The 13,972-nt window shown below is 44.8% G+C and overlaps 1 protein-coding gene across 8 annotated transcripts in view; it reads right to left on the minus strand.

The window, feature by feature from the left end:
• DCAF6 (DDB1 and CUL4 associated factor 6) overlaps positions 1 to 13,972 on the minus strand; it is a 618,531-nt gene that overhangs the window by 443,782 nt on the left and 160,777 nt on the right. For all 8 annotated transcript variants that reach the window (XM_077295474.1, XM_077295473.1, XM_077295472.1 and 5 more), the window contains exons 7-8: positions 2,300 to 2,426; positions 1,218 to 1,432 (exon numbers count right to left, since the gene is read on the minus strand). In XM_077295474.1, the coding sequence (XP_077151589.1) occupies positions 1,218 to 1,432; positions 2,300 to 2,426 (342 nt within the window). The remainder of the gene's footprint in view (positions 1 to 1,217; positions 1,433 to 2,299; positions 2,427 to 13,972) is intronic.

Below are 13,972 nucleotides of genomic sequence, written 5' to 3' on the forward strand. Positions count from 1 at the left end.
TCGACCGCGCATGCGCGGCCGAAACTCCGCCCCCTCCTCCCCGGACCTTGCAATGGGGCATCGGAAGCGTCGTAAGACTGCTTCCGCTGCCCATGTCGGGCATTTTTTTGCACAGTATGCGTCAATACGTTGGGCCGACGCAGCGCGACGGCCCCGTACTGACGCTAGTGTGAAAGCAGCCTTACCCTCATTGTGGAGTGTGTCAATTACTGCCTTCTGGACATATGTCAAGTCAGCAGTCTTCCCCATGATTGTGGAGCCTAGTGAAACAGACTAAAGCAGAGGTGTCAAACTGCATTCCTCGAGGGCCGCCAACAGGTCATGTTTTCAGGATTTCCTTGTATTGCACAGGTGATAATTTAATCACCTGCACAGAATGATTCCAGCACCTTGTGGAATGCTAAGGAAATCCTGAAAACATGACCTGTTGGCGGCCCTCGAGGAATGCAGTTTGACACCTCTGGACTAAAGGACCTCTTTAAAGGGACTCTGTCACCTGAATTTGGAGGGAACAATTTTCAGTCATATGGGCGGGGTTTTCGGGTGCTTGCGCAGGCGTGTACTATGGAGGACACAGAGAATGAACTTCAATCCAATATTGCAGCCAGCATGCAGCCAGCGGGTAAGGAAAGGGTGAATCAAACACCCGAAAACCCCGCCCATATGACTGTAAATTGTTCCCTCCAAATTCAGATGACAGAGTCCCTTTAAACGCTTAGGAAGCCTTTGCATGTGTTTTTTGTTTTTCTAAATTACTAAGGTAATTACTTTTGGATTTTCATTGGCTGTAAGCCATAATCATCAACATTAACAGAAATAAACACTTGAAATAGACCACTCTGTTTGTAATGACTCTATATAATATGAGTTTCACTTTTTGTATTGAAGAACTGAAATAAATTAACTTTTTAATGATCTTCTAATTTTGTGAGAAGCATTTTTATCTCACAAAGCGGCCGGGAGTCTTAAGAAATGGAGTAATTCCATGAATACATTATTAGACAATTACTGCAGAAGTATAACATTTGGTAACACAAGTTTTGGTCACATATATCCAGACAATTACTATTAATGTAAATTCCATCTCCACTGCATTCAAAATAGAGTGCTGAATAACAGGTATAGGACTGTCCTATGTCTTGTACATGAATGAACACATTACCTGCAACATAAAACCTTATAGGTAACACACTGTACACCACAGAGTGGACACTCACCTCTTCACACCTCTGATTGGATGAGGAAAACTTGAGTTCTTTTATTTGATCATCTTTTGGATCAAATAAATATATATAATCTGACGAGTAGCTTACAAGGACCTCTTCCCCATCTTCACTATAACATAAAGAAGTTACACGACAAGACTTGTTTGCAAGATGTGGAGGTACAAATCGTACGCACATTCCCATTGTTCCACGATTTGAGTAATTGCCTTTCAATGAAAAAACAAAAACACTTGACATTGTAATTATGCTCAGAAAACAAATCTATGTATTCAATGGTGTGCTAATAGAAGTAATTTGCATATGAAATAATGGTTAAAGGGGTAGTCCGCTTCTTTAATATTGATGGCCTATCCTTAGAACCCCGCCAATCACCTGATCCTGATGGAGGCAGTGGCCAGATGTGTTTGTTTTGGAGCAAAAAAGCACATTCACTAGAACAGAGGTGAATCTGCAGTAACCAGTCACTATCCAGTTAACGGCTTTGGGCTATCCAGCACCTCAACTGATCACATCCGGTTGCCGCCAGCACCAGGAACACCTGATCAGTGAGGATGCAAAATGTCGCACTCCTACCAATCTGATATTGATGACCTATCCAAAGGAAAGGCCATCAATATTACAGTACAGTGACAGTGCACTCTTTCACCGGCCCAGATGAACAGTCACGAGCTAACAAGAGAGCACCGTTAGTGCACACTGTAAGAAGATAACCCAGTGAAAAGGAAAAGCAGCTGTGACACAGGTTTCGGGGGCGGGTTTGTCTCTATTCTCGCTCTTTGCCGGGTTTTCTCCTTAAAATGAGCAGTGCACTGTAGTATGGAGGGAAAGTCAGGGAATTTTTAATTAAAGTACATTAGAAAAGCAATTCAATTATTACATTAAACAGATAGTATTATTTTCGGAGCACCCCTTTAATGAATTTGACGTATTTTATTCCTGGACGCTCTTCATTAAGACGAGAGCACAAAATCCCAGTCTTAATGATTAAAGGCCAGAGTTCCTTTTTTTTTTTTGGAAATAAATTTTTTTCCGGGCTAATAAACCTATTAATATAAAATATTAACCGTTGATACCTGTTGAAAGCATACGGCGATCATATATTCTCACAGAACTATCTGAACATCCAACGGCAAGATAATATGGTGCTGGAGGACATACTGTTATTGATGTAGCTGCACGTCGACAATGGACTAAAATATCCTGGAAACAAAAAATACAAAGATAAAGAATGTAGGTGGTAAGACAAATATTATGTGCCAATACACTTTCATTTTGCTTAAATGACTATTTATTTAAACCAAACATATAAGGCAAGGGAAACTGATGGGCCTATAAATTGATACACATAATTCTAATAGTAATTTTTCAAATTATGGCAGTGAAGAGACCCCAGGTAATAGGACTGTGTAGAGAGAGGGGGACAATCGGTGCACAATATGAAGAAAGGGGGGGGGGGGGGGAGAAAATCTGACTGATGTTGTGGTATATCACTTTTCTCTTTACCAAAATAAGGAATTGACTTACGGCATTTGCACTGTACTTCTTTTCATAGATAATATAACAATTCTCTTCAATATCTATGTACTTTCTCCATAAGTCTATGATAATAATGCTACATGGTAATTACTTACAATGGTCCTCCTTCCATAAGGGTAATTGTACCGGGGTGTAGCGTCCATGTTTTTAATTCTTTTTCTGTGTGTTTTTAGCGGATAACTCCCAACATTGTTTTGTTACCCATGTTACTATCGGTTTCTAAGAGAACATCTTTTGTTACCATTATTTTGTGTTCGGGGACTACTTTGGTCGGTTTTTCTGCTCCCCCACTTCTTTATTTAAACCAATATTAATAGTTTACAACAATTCAAGATTCATTTTTAATTTTGAACTTCTACTGCCCCTTTAACAAAAATTAATGATTCAATCAACCTCACACGATGAGATTGTCAGGCGAGTATGGGCTGTGTTGGTCGTCATAAGCAGGACAGTATTTGGCATTCATGCAGCCCTAGGCGATTTAAGTGGTCACGCCCTCTACTGATCAGTTAGACTAAGGGTACTGTCACACAGTACCATTTTGATCGCTACGACGGCACGATCCGTGACGTCGCAGCGATCGTATGATTATCGCTCCAGCGTCGTAGACTGCGGTCACACGTTGCAATCACGGCGCTGGAGCGATGCCGAAGTCCCCGGTAACCAGGGTAAACATCGGGTAACTAAGCGCAGGGCCGCGCTTAGTAACCCGATGTTTACCGTGGTTACCAGCGTAAACGTAAAAAAAAACAAACGGTGCATACTTACATTCCGGTGTCTGTCCCCGGCGTTCTCCTTCTCTCCACTGTGTAAGCGCCATAGCCGGCAAGCACAGCGGTGACGTCAGACGTCACCGCTGTGCTCGCTTTCCGGCCGGCAGACGCTCACACAGTGGAGAGAAGCTGAGACGCTGGAGGACAGACACCGGAATGTAAGTATGTACTGTTTGTTTTTTTACGTTTACGCTGGTAACCACGGTAAACATCGGGTTACTAAGCGCGGCCCTGCGCTTAGTTACCCGATGTTTACCCTGGTTACAAGCGAACACATCGCTGGATCGCTGTCACACACAACGATCCAGCGATGTCAGCGGGTGATCAAGCGACGAAAGAAAGTTCCACACGATCTGCTACGACGTACGATTCTCAGCAGGATCCCTGATCGCTGCTGCGTGTCAGACACTGCGATATCGTAACGATATCGCTAGAACGTCACGAATCGTACCGTCGTAGCGATCAAAATGGTACTGTGTGACAGTACCCTAAGGGTATGTGCACACAGAACCTCCGTCAGTACAGTAATACATCACCAGAACAACTGTCTGTACAGTAAATCACCAGAACCACCATCAATACAGTAATACATCACCACAACCACCGTCCATCCAGTAATACACCATCAGAACCTCCGTCAGTGCAGTAAAATCGCATCAGAACCATTGTCAATACAGTAATACATGACCAGAACCACTGTCCGTGCAGTAAAACACAAACCAGAACTTCCATCAGTGCAGTTATACATCACCTGAACCTGCATCAGTACATAAATACATTGCCAAGTTCAGTACAGGAAACAATTGTAGTGTCAGGTCAGCCCGATATACAATTGTATCCCATTAACCTACAACTCCCAGTATGTCCTTAACAATGGTAAGGAGATACTTCAAGTTGTTGTTACAAGCCATCATCAGACTGCAGACCATAAAGGAACCACAGTGCTGCTTGGTCCTAGGCCGGAGCTTTTTAAACATTTAAAGTGTAATTTAAATTTTGTTAGATATCTTGGTATGTTTTAGGTCGATTAATTTTCAGGAGATTGGTGTGAGTGAAGTTGGCTCAGTGTGGAAAAGGGGCATCATGGGGTGGGACCTGAGACCCTCACCGATTGCTCAAAAGACCTCCTAGAAGTGCCCAGCTCAGGAGACATGCTTATGACTTTCTACTCACTGGATCCACTTTGCGCTGTGTGCATGCTCTCCTGTCTCTTGAGCTGCGGTTTTCTAGAAGGTCTTTGTTTAGTGACTGGTGAAGGCCTCAGAATTGCATGACCCAACGATCTGTTCAGAATGGGTGTAAAACCTAAAAACTATCCCAAGAGTTTAGAGACTCTAACCCCTTTACCCCTGAGGGTGGTTTGCATGTTAATGACCAAGCCAATTTTTACAATTCTGAATACTGTCCCTTTATAAGGTAATAACTCTGGAACGCTTCAATGGATCTCGATAATTCTGAGAATGTTTTTTCTTGACATATTTGTACTTAATGTTAGTGGTAAATGTCTTTGATATAACTTGCGTTTATTTGTGAAAAAAACAGATATTTGGTAAAAATTTTGAAAATTTTAACAATTTTCCAACTTTGAATTTTCATGCCCTTAAATCACAGAGATATCGCACACAAAATACTTAATAAGTAACATTTCCCACATGTATACTTTACCTCAGTACAATTTTGGAACTAAAAAGGGTTAAAAGTTGACCAGCGATTTCTCATTTTTGCAACACCATTTTTTTTAAGGGACCGCCTCACATTTGAAGTCACTTTGAGGGGTCTATATGATAGAAGATACCCAAAAGAGACACCATTATAAAAACTGCACCCCTCGAGGTGCTCAAAATCTCACTCAAGATGTTTATTAACACTTCAGGTGATTCACAAGAACTTTTGGAATGTTTAAAAAATAAATGAACATTTAACTTTTTCACAAAAAAAAAAAAATATTCATGTTTTTTGGTAACAAGGGAAATTGGACTCCAAAAGTTGTTGTGCAATTTGTCCTGAGTACGCAGATGCCCCATATGTGCAGGTAACCCACTGTTTGGGCGCACGGCGGCAGAGCTTGGAAGGGAAGGAGAGCTGTTTGACTTTTCAATGCAAAATTGGCTGGAATTGAGATTGGATGCCATGTCGCGTTTGGAGAGCCCCTGATGTGGCTAAACACTGGAAACGCCCCACAAGTGACACCATTTTGGAACCGAGACCCCCAAATGAACTTATCTAGATGTGTGGTGAGCACTTTGAACCCCCAAGTGCTTCACAGAAGTTTATAAAAAGCAGAACCGTAAAAACAAAAAATCATACTTTTTTCCACAAAAATGATCTTTTTGCCCCCATTTTTTTATTTTACCAAGGGTAACAGGAGAAATTAGACCCCCAAAGTTGTTGTGCAATTTTTTTTTAAGTACGTCAATACTCCATATGTAGGGGAATACTACTTTTGAGGCACAGTGCAAAGCTCAGAAGGGAAGAGGCGCCATATTGGAGTTCAGATTTTGCTGGAATGGTTTGAGGGTGCCATGTCACATTGGCAGAGCCCCTGAGGTGCCAGAACAACAGAAACCCCCTACATGTGAACTCATTTTACAAACTACACTCCCAATCAATTCATCTAGGGGTGCAGTGATCATATTAACACCACATGTGTCTCACAAAATTTTATACCACTAAGCAGTGACGAAAGAATACATTACATTTTCAACCACGAAAATGTTGTTTTAGCCCCACGTTTTTAATTTTTCTAAGTGTTAATAGAATTTTTTTTTACATCAAACTGAGGTCCATTTTCTCCCTGAGTGTGGTAATACCCTACATGTAATCAGGAAATATTTTTCAGGCACAGTGCAAAGCTCAGACGGCAAGGAGCGCCAGATTTTACTGCTATGGTTAGCAGGTGCCATAACGCACTGGGAGAGCCCATGAGCTGCCAGTACAGCAGAAGAGCCCATAAGTGACCCCATTTTATGAACTACACCTCTCAATGAATTCATCTAGGGGTGCAGTGATCATATTGACAACATGGGTGTGTCACAGAATTTTAGACCATTGGGAAGAGAAAACAAAAAAAATACATTTTTACCACCAAAATTTGTTTTAGCCAAAGATTTTACATTTTCACACAAAAAGTGGGGAAAAATGGCACCAAATTTGTCCCACAATTTCTGCTGAACGTGGCAATATGCCATATGTAGTTGTACAGTACTACTTAGCCATACTGAGAGACTCGGGAAAAACAGAGCGTTATTTGCCTATTCAAGTGAATGAGTCTGTGCACATGTCAACTGTTTCTACGGACCGTGTGTCCGATGGCAAAACACGCTGACATGTCCGTTTTTTAATGTCAGCACGGGCCACAAAAGGTCTCATACACGTGCATATGTGCAGCGCCCCTCTGCCGCTAAGATGAGTGATGGTACGTCTGATGGCACTAAAGGAGTTCACCTGACCAGGTATCACAGACACCAATACACTTCATAGTCTGGCCTCCAGGGGGAGCTAAGGGCGCTATGTATTAGGCCACTCCTCACAATCTGGTAAAACTGGGGGTTAGATAGAAAGTTAGAGAGAAGCTGACTGGGTTGGAACCAGGCAACATCCTGTGGCAGAGGGTGTTGCAGGGGAAGATTCAGGGGGGTGCATGTCAGGGGTGGGATCCTGACAGAGGACTAGCGAACAGAAAAGAACGTTAAGGAACCGCGCCTGCACCACATCGCGGTGGTATCTCAAGAAAGGCAAAGAAGCGAGGTTTATTGTGGAGAGTGAGAAACGAGATCAAAGCAAAAAGGAGATAACACCAATAGGAGTCGTACTGTAAGATCGAGGCAACATCCTATTGAGGCGCGTAGCCGGTGGCCAGAACACCGAGGAAGTATTAGGCTCCAAGCAATACTTCAAACAGAGGCAGGACAGTTGATTTTAGGTTGGCTGTCTCACCAAAATCACCTAAGAAGACATAGGGGGCAACTGTGGGAGAGGGGCGACGCTAGGGTCCCGGAAGAACTCCAGGCCTTCCCGTCATACGGGTGCGTCCTATCCATATCATCTGGGGGACGGAGAAGAACATCAGAAACAGACACAACAGTTGTGAGGACTATCCCGTGGTGCTCAGCAGGGAAGTACTACAACACACAGGCGCTAGAAGGTAGGCACAGATTTCCACCTGCAAAGGGAACTCTGGAGGTGCCATAGGAACGGCCGGTCTCTTGCAGCCCTGTTAACCGTACTCTGGATTGAGGACCTTGAAGCCTTCAGTAAAGAGGTAAAGAGACTGCAACCCTGTGTCCTCGTTATTCATCGCGACCTGCACCACGCACCACCACTTTCACCTTTCATTGGACGCCCCTTAGCAGGGTCACGGACCGGGTCTAGCCACCGTGACGACCCCAGAACCGAGACAGAGAAGCCCGGTACCGAGTACCCCGCGGCCCTGCGTCTGGGGGCGCTCCATATGCATAACAAACATGGATGTCCTCTGTGTGACATGCATCGGCGCCGGGGAAAAAGCGTTACGGTAAGCGCTGTTCCCCGTTGCCAGGTGCTGAACTGCCGGCGATCGGCGTGAGCAGGGGAGAATGATGAGTTACATTTAACTGATAAGGCCGGTTTCACAAGTCAGTGGCTCCGGTACGTGTGGTGACAGTTTCCTTACATACCGGAGACACTGACTCACGTAGACACATTAAAATCAATGTGTCTCTGCACATGTCAGCGTGTTTTCACGGACCGTGTGTCCGTTTGAAAAACACGGAGACATGTCAGTGTTCGTGGGAGCGCACGGATCACACGGACCCATTAAAGTCAATGGGTCCGTGTAAAACACGTACCGCACAAGGATGCTGTCCGTGTGCAGTCCATGTGCCGTGCAGGAGACAACGCTACAGTAAGCGCTGTCCCCCCAGCGTGGTGCTGAAGCCGGAATTCATTCCTTCTTCCCAGCAGCGTTCGCTGGAAAGAAGGAATGAAAAATAATTTTATTTTTTTATTATTTTTGTCTTTAAAATGAAGATCCTTGTCACCACCCCCCTCCCCCCCTGTGCGCCCGCCCGCTGTAAATAAAATACTCACCCGGCTCCCTCGATGCTTCCTCTCAGCGCCATAGGGGTGGAGCCGCATATTCATCACTGAAATGAGCGGTACCACGTGACCGCTCATACAGGAAGAAGCTGCGGCGCTGAGAGGAAGCATCGAGGGAGCCGGGTGAGTATTTTATTTACAGCGGGCGGGCGCACAGGGGGGTGGTGACAAGGATCTTTATTTTAAAGACAAAAATAATAATAAAAAAAAAAGATTTTTCATTCCTTCTTTCCAGCGAACGCTGCAGGGAAGAAGGAATGAATTCCGGCTTCAGCACCAGATGCAGGGGACAGCGCTTATCTCTAGCGCTGTCTCCTGCACGGTCCGTGTGGTACCCAGTCGGCACACGGGCGGCACACTGCTGCCGCTCGTGTGCCACACTGATGTGCCACGTGAGCACACGGACACGGATAACTCCGGTACCGATTTTTCCGGTACCGGAATTATCTGGACGTGTGAGACTGGCCTAAGAGACAGCAGGCGGCGGCTGATGGGACTATTACTCCCATCAGCCTACACCTGCTGCTGCTAATAACAGTGACAGCAGGAGCGGCTGATGGGGGTATTCATCAGCCGCCGCCTGCGCTATAAATAAATAAATAAATGAAAAAAACAGCATGGGTTCCCCTGTATTTTCTATAACCAGCCATGTGAAACTCACAGCTGGGGGCTGCAACCTCAGCTGTCTGCTTCAGCAAGGCTGGTTATCAAGAACAGATGGGTCCCAGCTCTGTTTTTTTTTAATTATTTAAATAAATAATTTTAAAAAAGGCGTGAGGTCCCCCTCCCATTTTTGACAACCTGCCTTGCTAAAGCTAACAGATGGGGGCTGGTATTCTTAGGCTGGTAAGGGGCCATAGATATTGACCCCCCCAAAATAAAAATAGCAGCCCACAGCTGCCCAGAAAAGGCACCTCTATTAGATGTGCCAATTCTGGTGCTTTGCCCGGCTCTTCCCACTTGCCCTGTAGTTGTGGCAAGTGGGGTTCAAATTTGTGGCGTTGATGTCACCTTTGTATTGTCAGGTGGCATCAAGCCTACGGCTTAGTAATGGAGAGACATCTATTAGACACCTCTCCATTACTAAACCTATAGATACAGCCATAATAAAGTACTTTAACTGAAAAAATGACACACTCCTTTAATATTCTCAATTAAACCATACTTAAGACCTCGCCTAATTCCACCAAAGCTCTCGATCTCCTGTAATAAAAATAAAATAAAAAAACTATAATATACCATACCTGTCCATCGCTCTGTCCCACGTCGTAATCCATGTCTGGGGGATAATTAGTTATCAACCTGGACGGTACCAATATGTGACCGTCCAGGCTGAGAACCACTGGTGAATGAGCTGCTGGGAATGCAGCGTCAGTGACCGGGGTCACATCATAGAGGTTACCTCCGGTCACTGGGCATAGTTTCCATCCGGCTGAGCTGCGGTGATATTCAGTGAGATGCCCGCTAGCACCTTGAGCCGGGATAGGAGTAATAGTCCCATCAGCCACCGCCTACTGTCTCTTTTATCACTAAAAGTGCCTTGCGAAAGTATTCGGCTCCCTGGAACTTTTCAACCTTTTCCCTCATATCATGCTTCAAACATAAAGATACAAAATGTACATTTTTGGTGAAGAATCAACAACAAGTGTAACACAATTGTGAAGTTGAACGAAATGTATTGCTTATTTTAAATTTTTGTGGAAAATCAAAAAATGAAAAGTGGGGCGTGCAATATTATTCGTCCCCGAGGGGCGTGGCTATGTAGTTGGAGCGAGCAGACGCACTTGGCTGGAGCTCCTGATATCCTGTCATTATCCGGGCACATTAACCCCCTTAAAAGTGAAATACTCACCACCTACGGTTCTTCTGAGGCACCGGGAGGTGAGCGGCTGCGGTGGACGGCACTCTGAGACTGGGTGACGGCTTGGGACCCGAGGGAGCTTGTGAGTGCAGCGGGACACACGAGGCGGCGGCCATCTTTGTGGGCGCGCGCCCAGGAGATCACAGAGCGGCGCAGCTTCTAACAGCGTCGCTGGGACTCCTGCGTACCTGGGAGGCTCTGCAGCATAAACCAACGGCACCGGAGATAGGAGGGGTGGATCGGCGGTACTGGAGAGAGGCGGAAGACATTCTGCAGGTGCGCACTCAGACATGAAGAGTTGCTGCACTAAGCATTATCCTGGCAGCGCTTCAGGAGAGGTGACCATTACTGTCATTCATTAACTATATAGTGGGGATTATCGGTGTGTGCCCTGAAATATTGGCCCCGGTCTTCCCCCCAGTCTGAAGACATCTCCCTCTGTCGACGCTAGAGATTTGGAGGGCTTGGCCCCCCTCCTTGCTGCTGTCTCCGTGGGGCTGTGACCCTTCTCCTCCCCCCTGGTGCATCGAGGTTTTTTTTTTAACTGATTTGACACTGCTGCATATAACCTGATCCACTGTGATTAGAGGCATCCCGCCTATCTCTTACCCCCTCACAGCCGCCATATTGTCTTCCACCTCAAAGAGTCATGCAGCATTTAAAGGGTTCGGGAGACGCCGACAAATTGAAAAAATATGCCAGAGAAGACCCTCCAGATGGTGGTCGGAACCTTAGGAACAGTTCCTCACTAGCGCCACGTAAGGGCCGTCCATCAGATAGTAATGAGGAGGGGGTACAGGAAGAACTAACTCTTAAACGAGCCTCTGAACAATTAATGCAAGCTATCTCCCTGACCAGATCTGCTCTTACAGAAAAGATAGAGGACGTGCATACTGAGGTGGGCCGTTTGAAACATGATATGCAAAATATGGGAGGTCGCATTACGGAGGTGGAAACAAGAGTTTCTCAGATGGAAGATGCTATTCCCCCCATGGAGGCCAAGTTGACAAAGGTGGCTGGCTCCATAAATGCTTGGAAACAAAAAGCGGATGATCTGGAAAATAGACTACGACGAAATAACATCTGGATTATTGGTCTACCAGAACGTTCCGAGGGCCAGCACCCTAAAGAATTTTTGGAAGATTGGCTAAAGTCCTCCTTGGGGGGTGAATTCTCCTCAACTTTCTCCGTGGAGAGAGCCCACAGGGTTCCCACGAGACCTCTCCCCCCCGGAGCCCCCCCGAGGCCTTTCTTGGCGCGCCTTCTCAATGGTAAAGATAGACACGCTATCCTGCGTCTGGCAAGGCAGAGAAGCCCTATTAAATTTCACAATGCTACCATTTCAATCTTCCCGGACTTTTCGGTGGAGCTTCAGAAACAAAGGGCACGTTTCATGGATATAAAGAAACAACTCAGAGATCGCAATGTCATATATTCCATGACATACCCTGCTAGATTGCGAGTGGTCTATGAGGGTACCTCTGTGTTTTTTACTGATCCAGAAGAGGCGGCTGAATGGCTGCGAACCCACGGTGCGGCCAATGCAAAATAATTCTAAAATATCTGTGCTATTAATCACAAAATGGAGCTTCCTAGGAAGGTGTCGAACTTATCAACAATATCGGACGCTGATTTCAGTGAGGATATCCCCGTTTTTTCTTATCTATAGGAGTATGGGACTCCACTCCTACACTGGTTGGCTTTTACACTGTTTTTATTTTATAGTTTTGTTAAGACTTGTTCTACAAAAAATTGCTGCCATGTTGGTGTGTTTCTCCACTGTATATCAGGAATATGTTTGGCGTGACAATGTTTATAATATGCGTTTAGGAGGGCATGGCATCTAATCTTACATGGTTGACCTGGAATGTGAGAGGTCTAGGATCACCTCGAAAAAGAGTTAAAGTATTTTCCCAGATAAAACGCTATCGCCCACATGTGGTAACTCTGTTTGAAACACACTTGAAAAGAGATTCGGCCCGCTATGTCCAGAAACCGTGGGTACAGTGGTCTGTTCACACATTTCATACGAGTTACTCTAGAGGGGTCTCGTTGTTAATTCATAAAGATGTTAGATGGGAGGTCGGAGAGATACGGAGGGACACTGAAGGGCGTTTTATCTTTGTACACGCATGGATTGATTTGAAAGAATATGTTATTATATGTATATATAATCCCCCCCTGCTAATATGTCCAACATAAAAAAGGCACTGGGTTTTACTTTAAACTACCCAGATGCACATATTGTGTGCATGGGCGATTTTAATCTAGTTATGGATGAGGGCCTTGACAGACTCAGACTTGAGGACGGGGCTCCAGGGGTGACTCTCGGCCGGTCTCGTTTATCTATATTCATGGAGGGCAGTGGATGGTTGGATTTATGGAGGGTACGATACCCAGATAAAAAAAAGAGTACACCTGTCATTCGTCGGTCCGGCGCACTTTATCTCGCCTGGATTATATCTTTGGTTCCAGCAATTTGGCAATTTGGGTGGAGGAGGTAGAACATGGGAATAGAGGTATTTCAGACCACAGCCCAGTAATCCTTAAACTTAACTTCGGTCGGATGAGGCAGGGGAGGGTTTGGAAACTAAATCCATTCTGGTTAAAACTGATTGGCCCCAATGATAGAATTTTAGACCAACTAGACTGTTTCATAACATCTGATCTGGAGCCACAAAATATAAATATATTTTGGGACGCTCTTAAAGCGTTCATGAGAGGTTGCCTGACGTCTACAATCTCCTACATTAAGCGGAAAACCTCTCGTGAAGATGATGAGATGGAAAAGCGACTGAGAGACTCAGAAAGGGCCTATAATCGCTAACCAGACCAGTGTGAATAGGGCAGAGTGGTTGTTTTCCCACAGATTGCATGCACAGTACGTAGACACTAAATCCAAACGTAAACTTTTTTTCACTCGACAAACATACTTTGAACTAGGGAATCAATCAAGTAAACTATTAGCCTTCATGGTACGACAACACAATACATCAAATACTATACTTAAAATCCGGAAATCAGATGGTATAATAGTGACCTCCACGAGTGACATACTTCAATGCTTTCAGGAATATTATAAAAAGCTATACCGCTCTCAAGGGGACCTCAATACGTCGGACTGTCTGGGTTACTTGTCAGATATTGAATTTCCTGGGTTGAGCTCTGCACAACAAGCTTTTTTAGACGCAGATTTTACCTTGGAGGAAATTAATACTGCTATAGCGGACATGGCTTCTGGAAAGGCACCAGGCCCCGACGGGTTTCCCATAGAATTGTATAGACAATATCGAGATCTCTTGGCACTAAGTCTTTTGAAGGTGTTCCAGGGAATTTGGAAGGGAGGAGGTTCTTTGCCGGATTCTTATTATGACGCAAATATTATAGTTTTAAAAAAGGAAGGTAGGGACCCCCTGGAATGTGGATCATATCGCCCCATCTCACTGGTAAATGTTGACTATAAAATTTTTACTAAAATACTGGCCACTAGATTGAATACA

This window comes from Ranitomeya variabilis, chromosome 3, assembly GCF_051348905.1.
Source record: "Ranitomeya variabilis isolate aRanVar5 chromosome 3, aRanVar5.hap1, whole genome shotgun sequence".
Lineage (NCBI taxonomy): Eukaryota > Metazoa > Chordata > Amphibia > Anura > Dendrobatidae > Ranitomeya > Ranitomeya variabilis.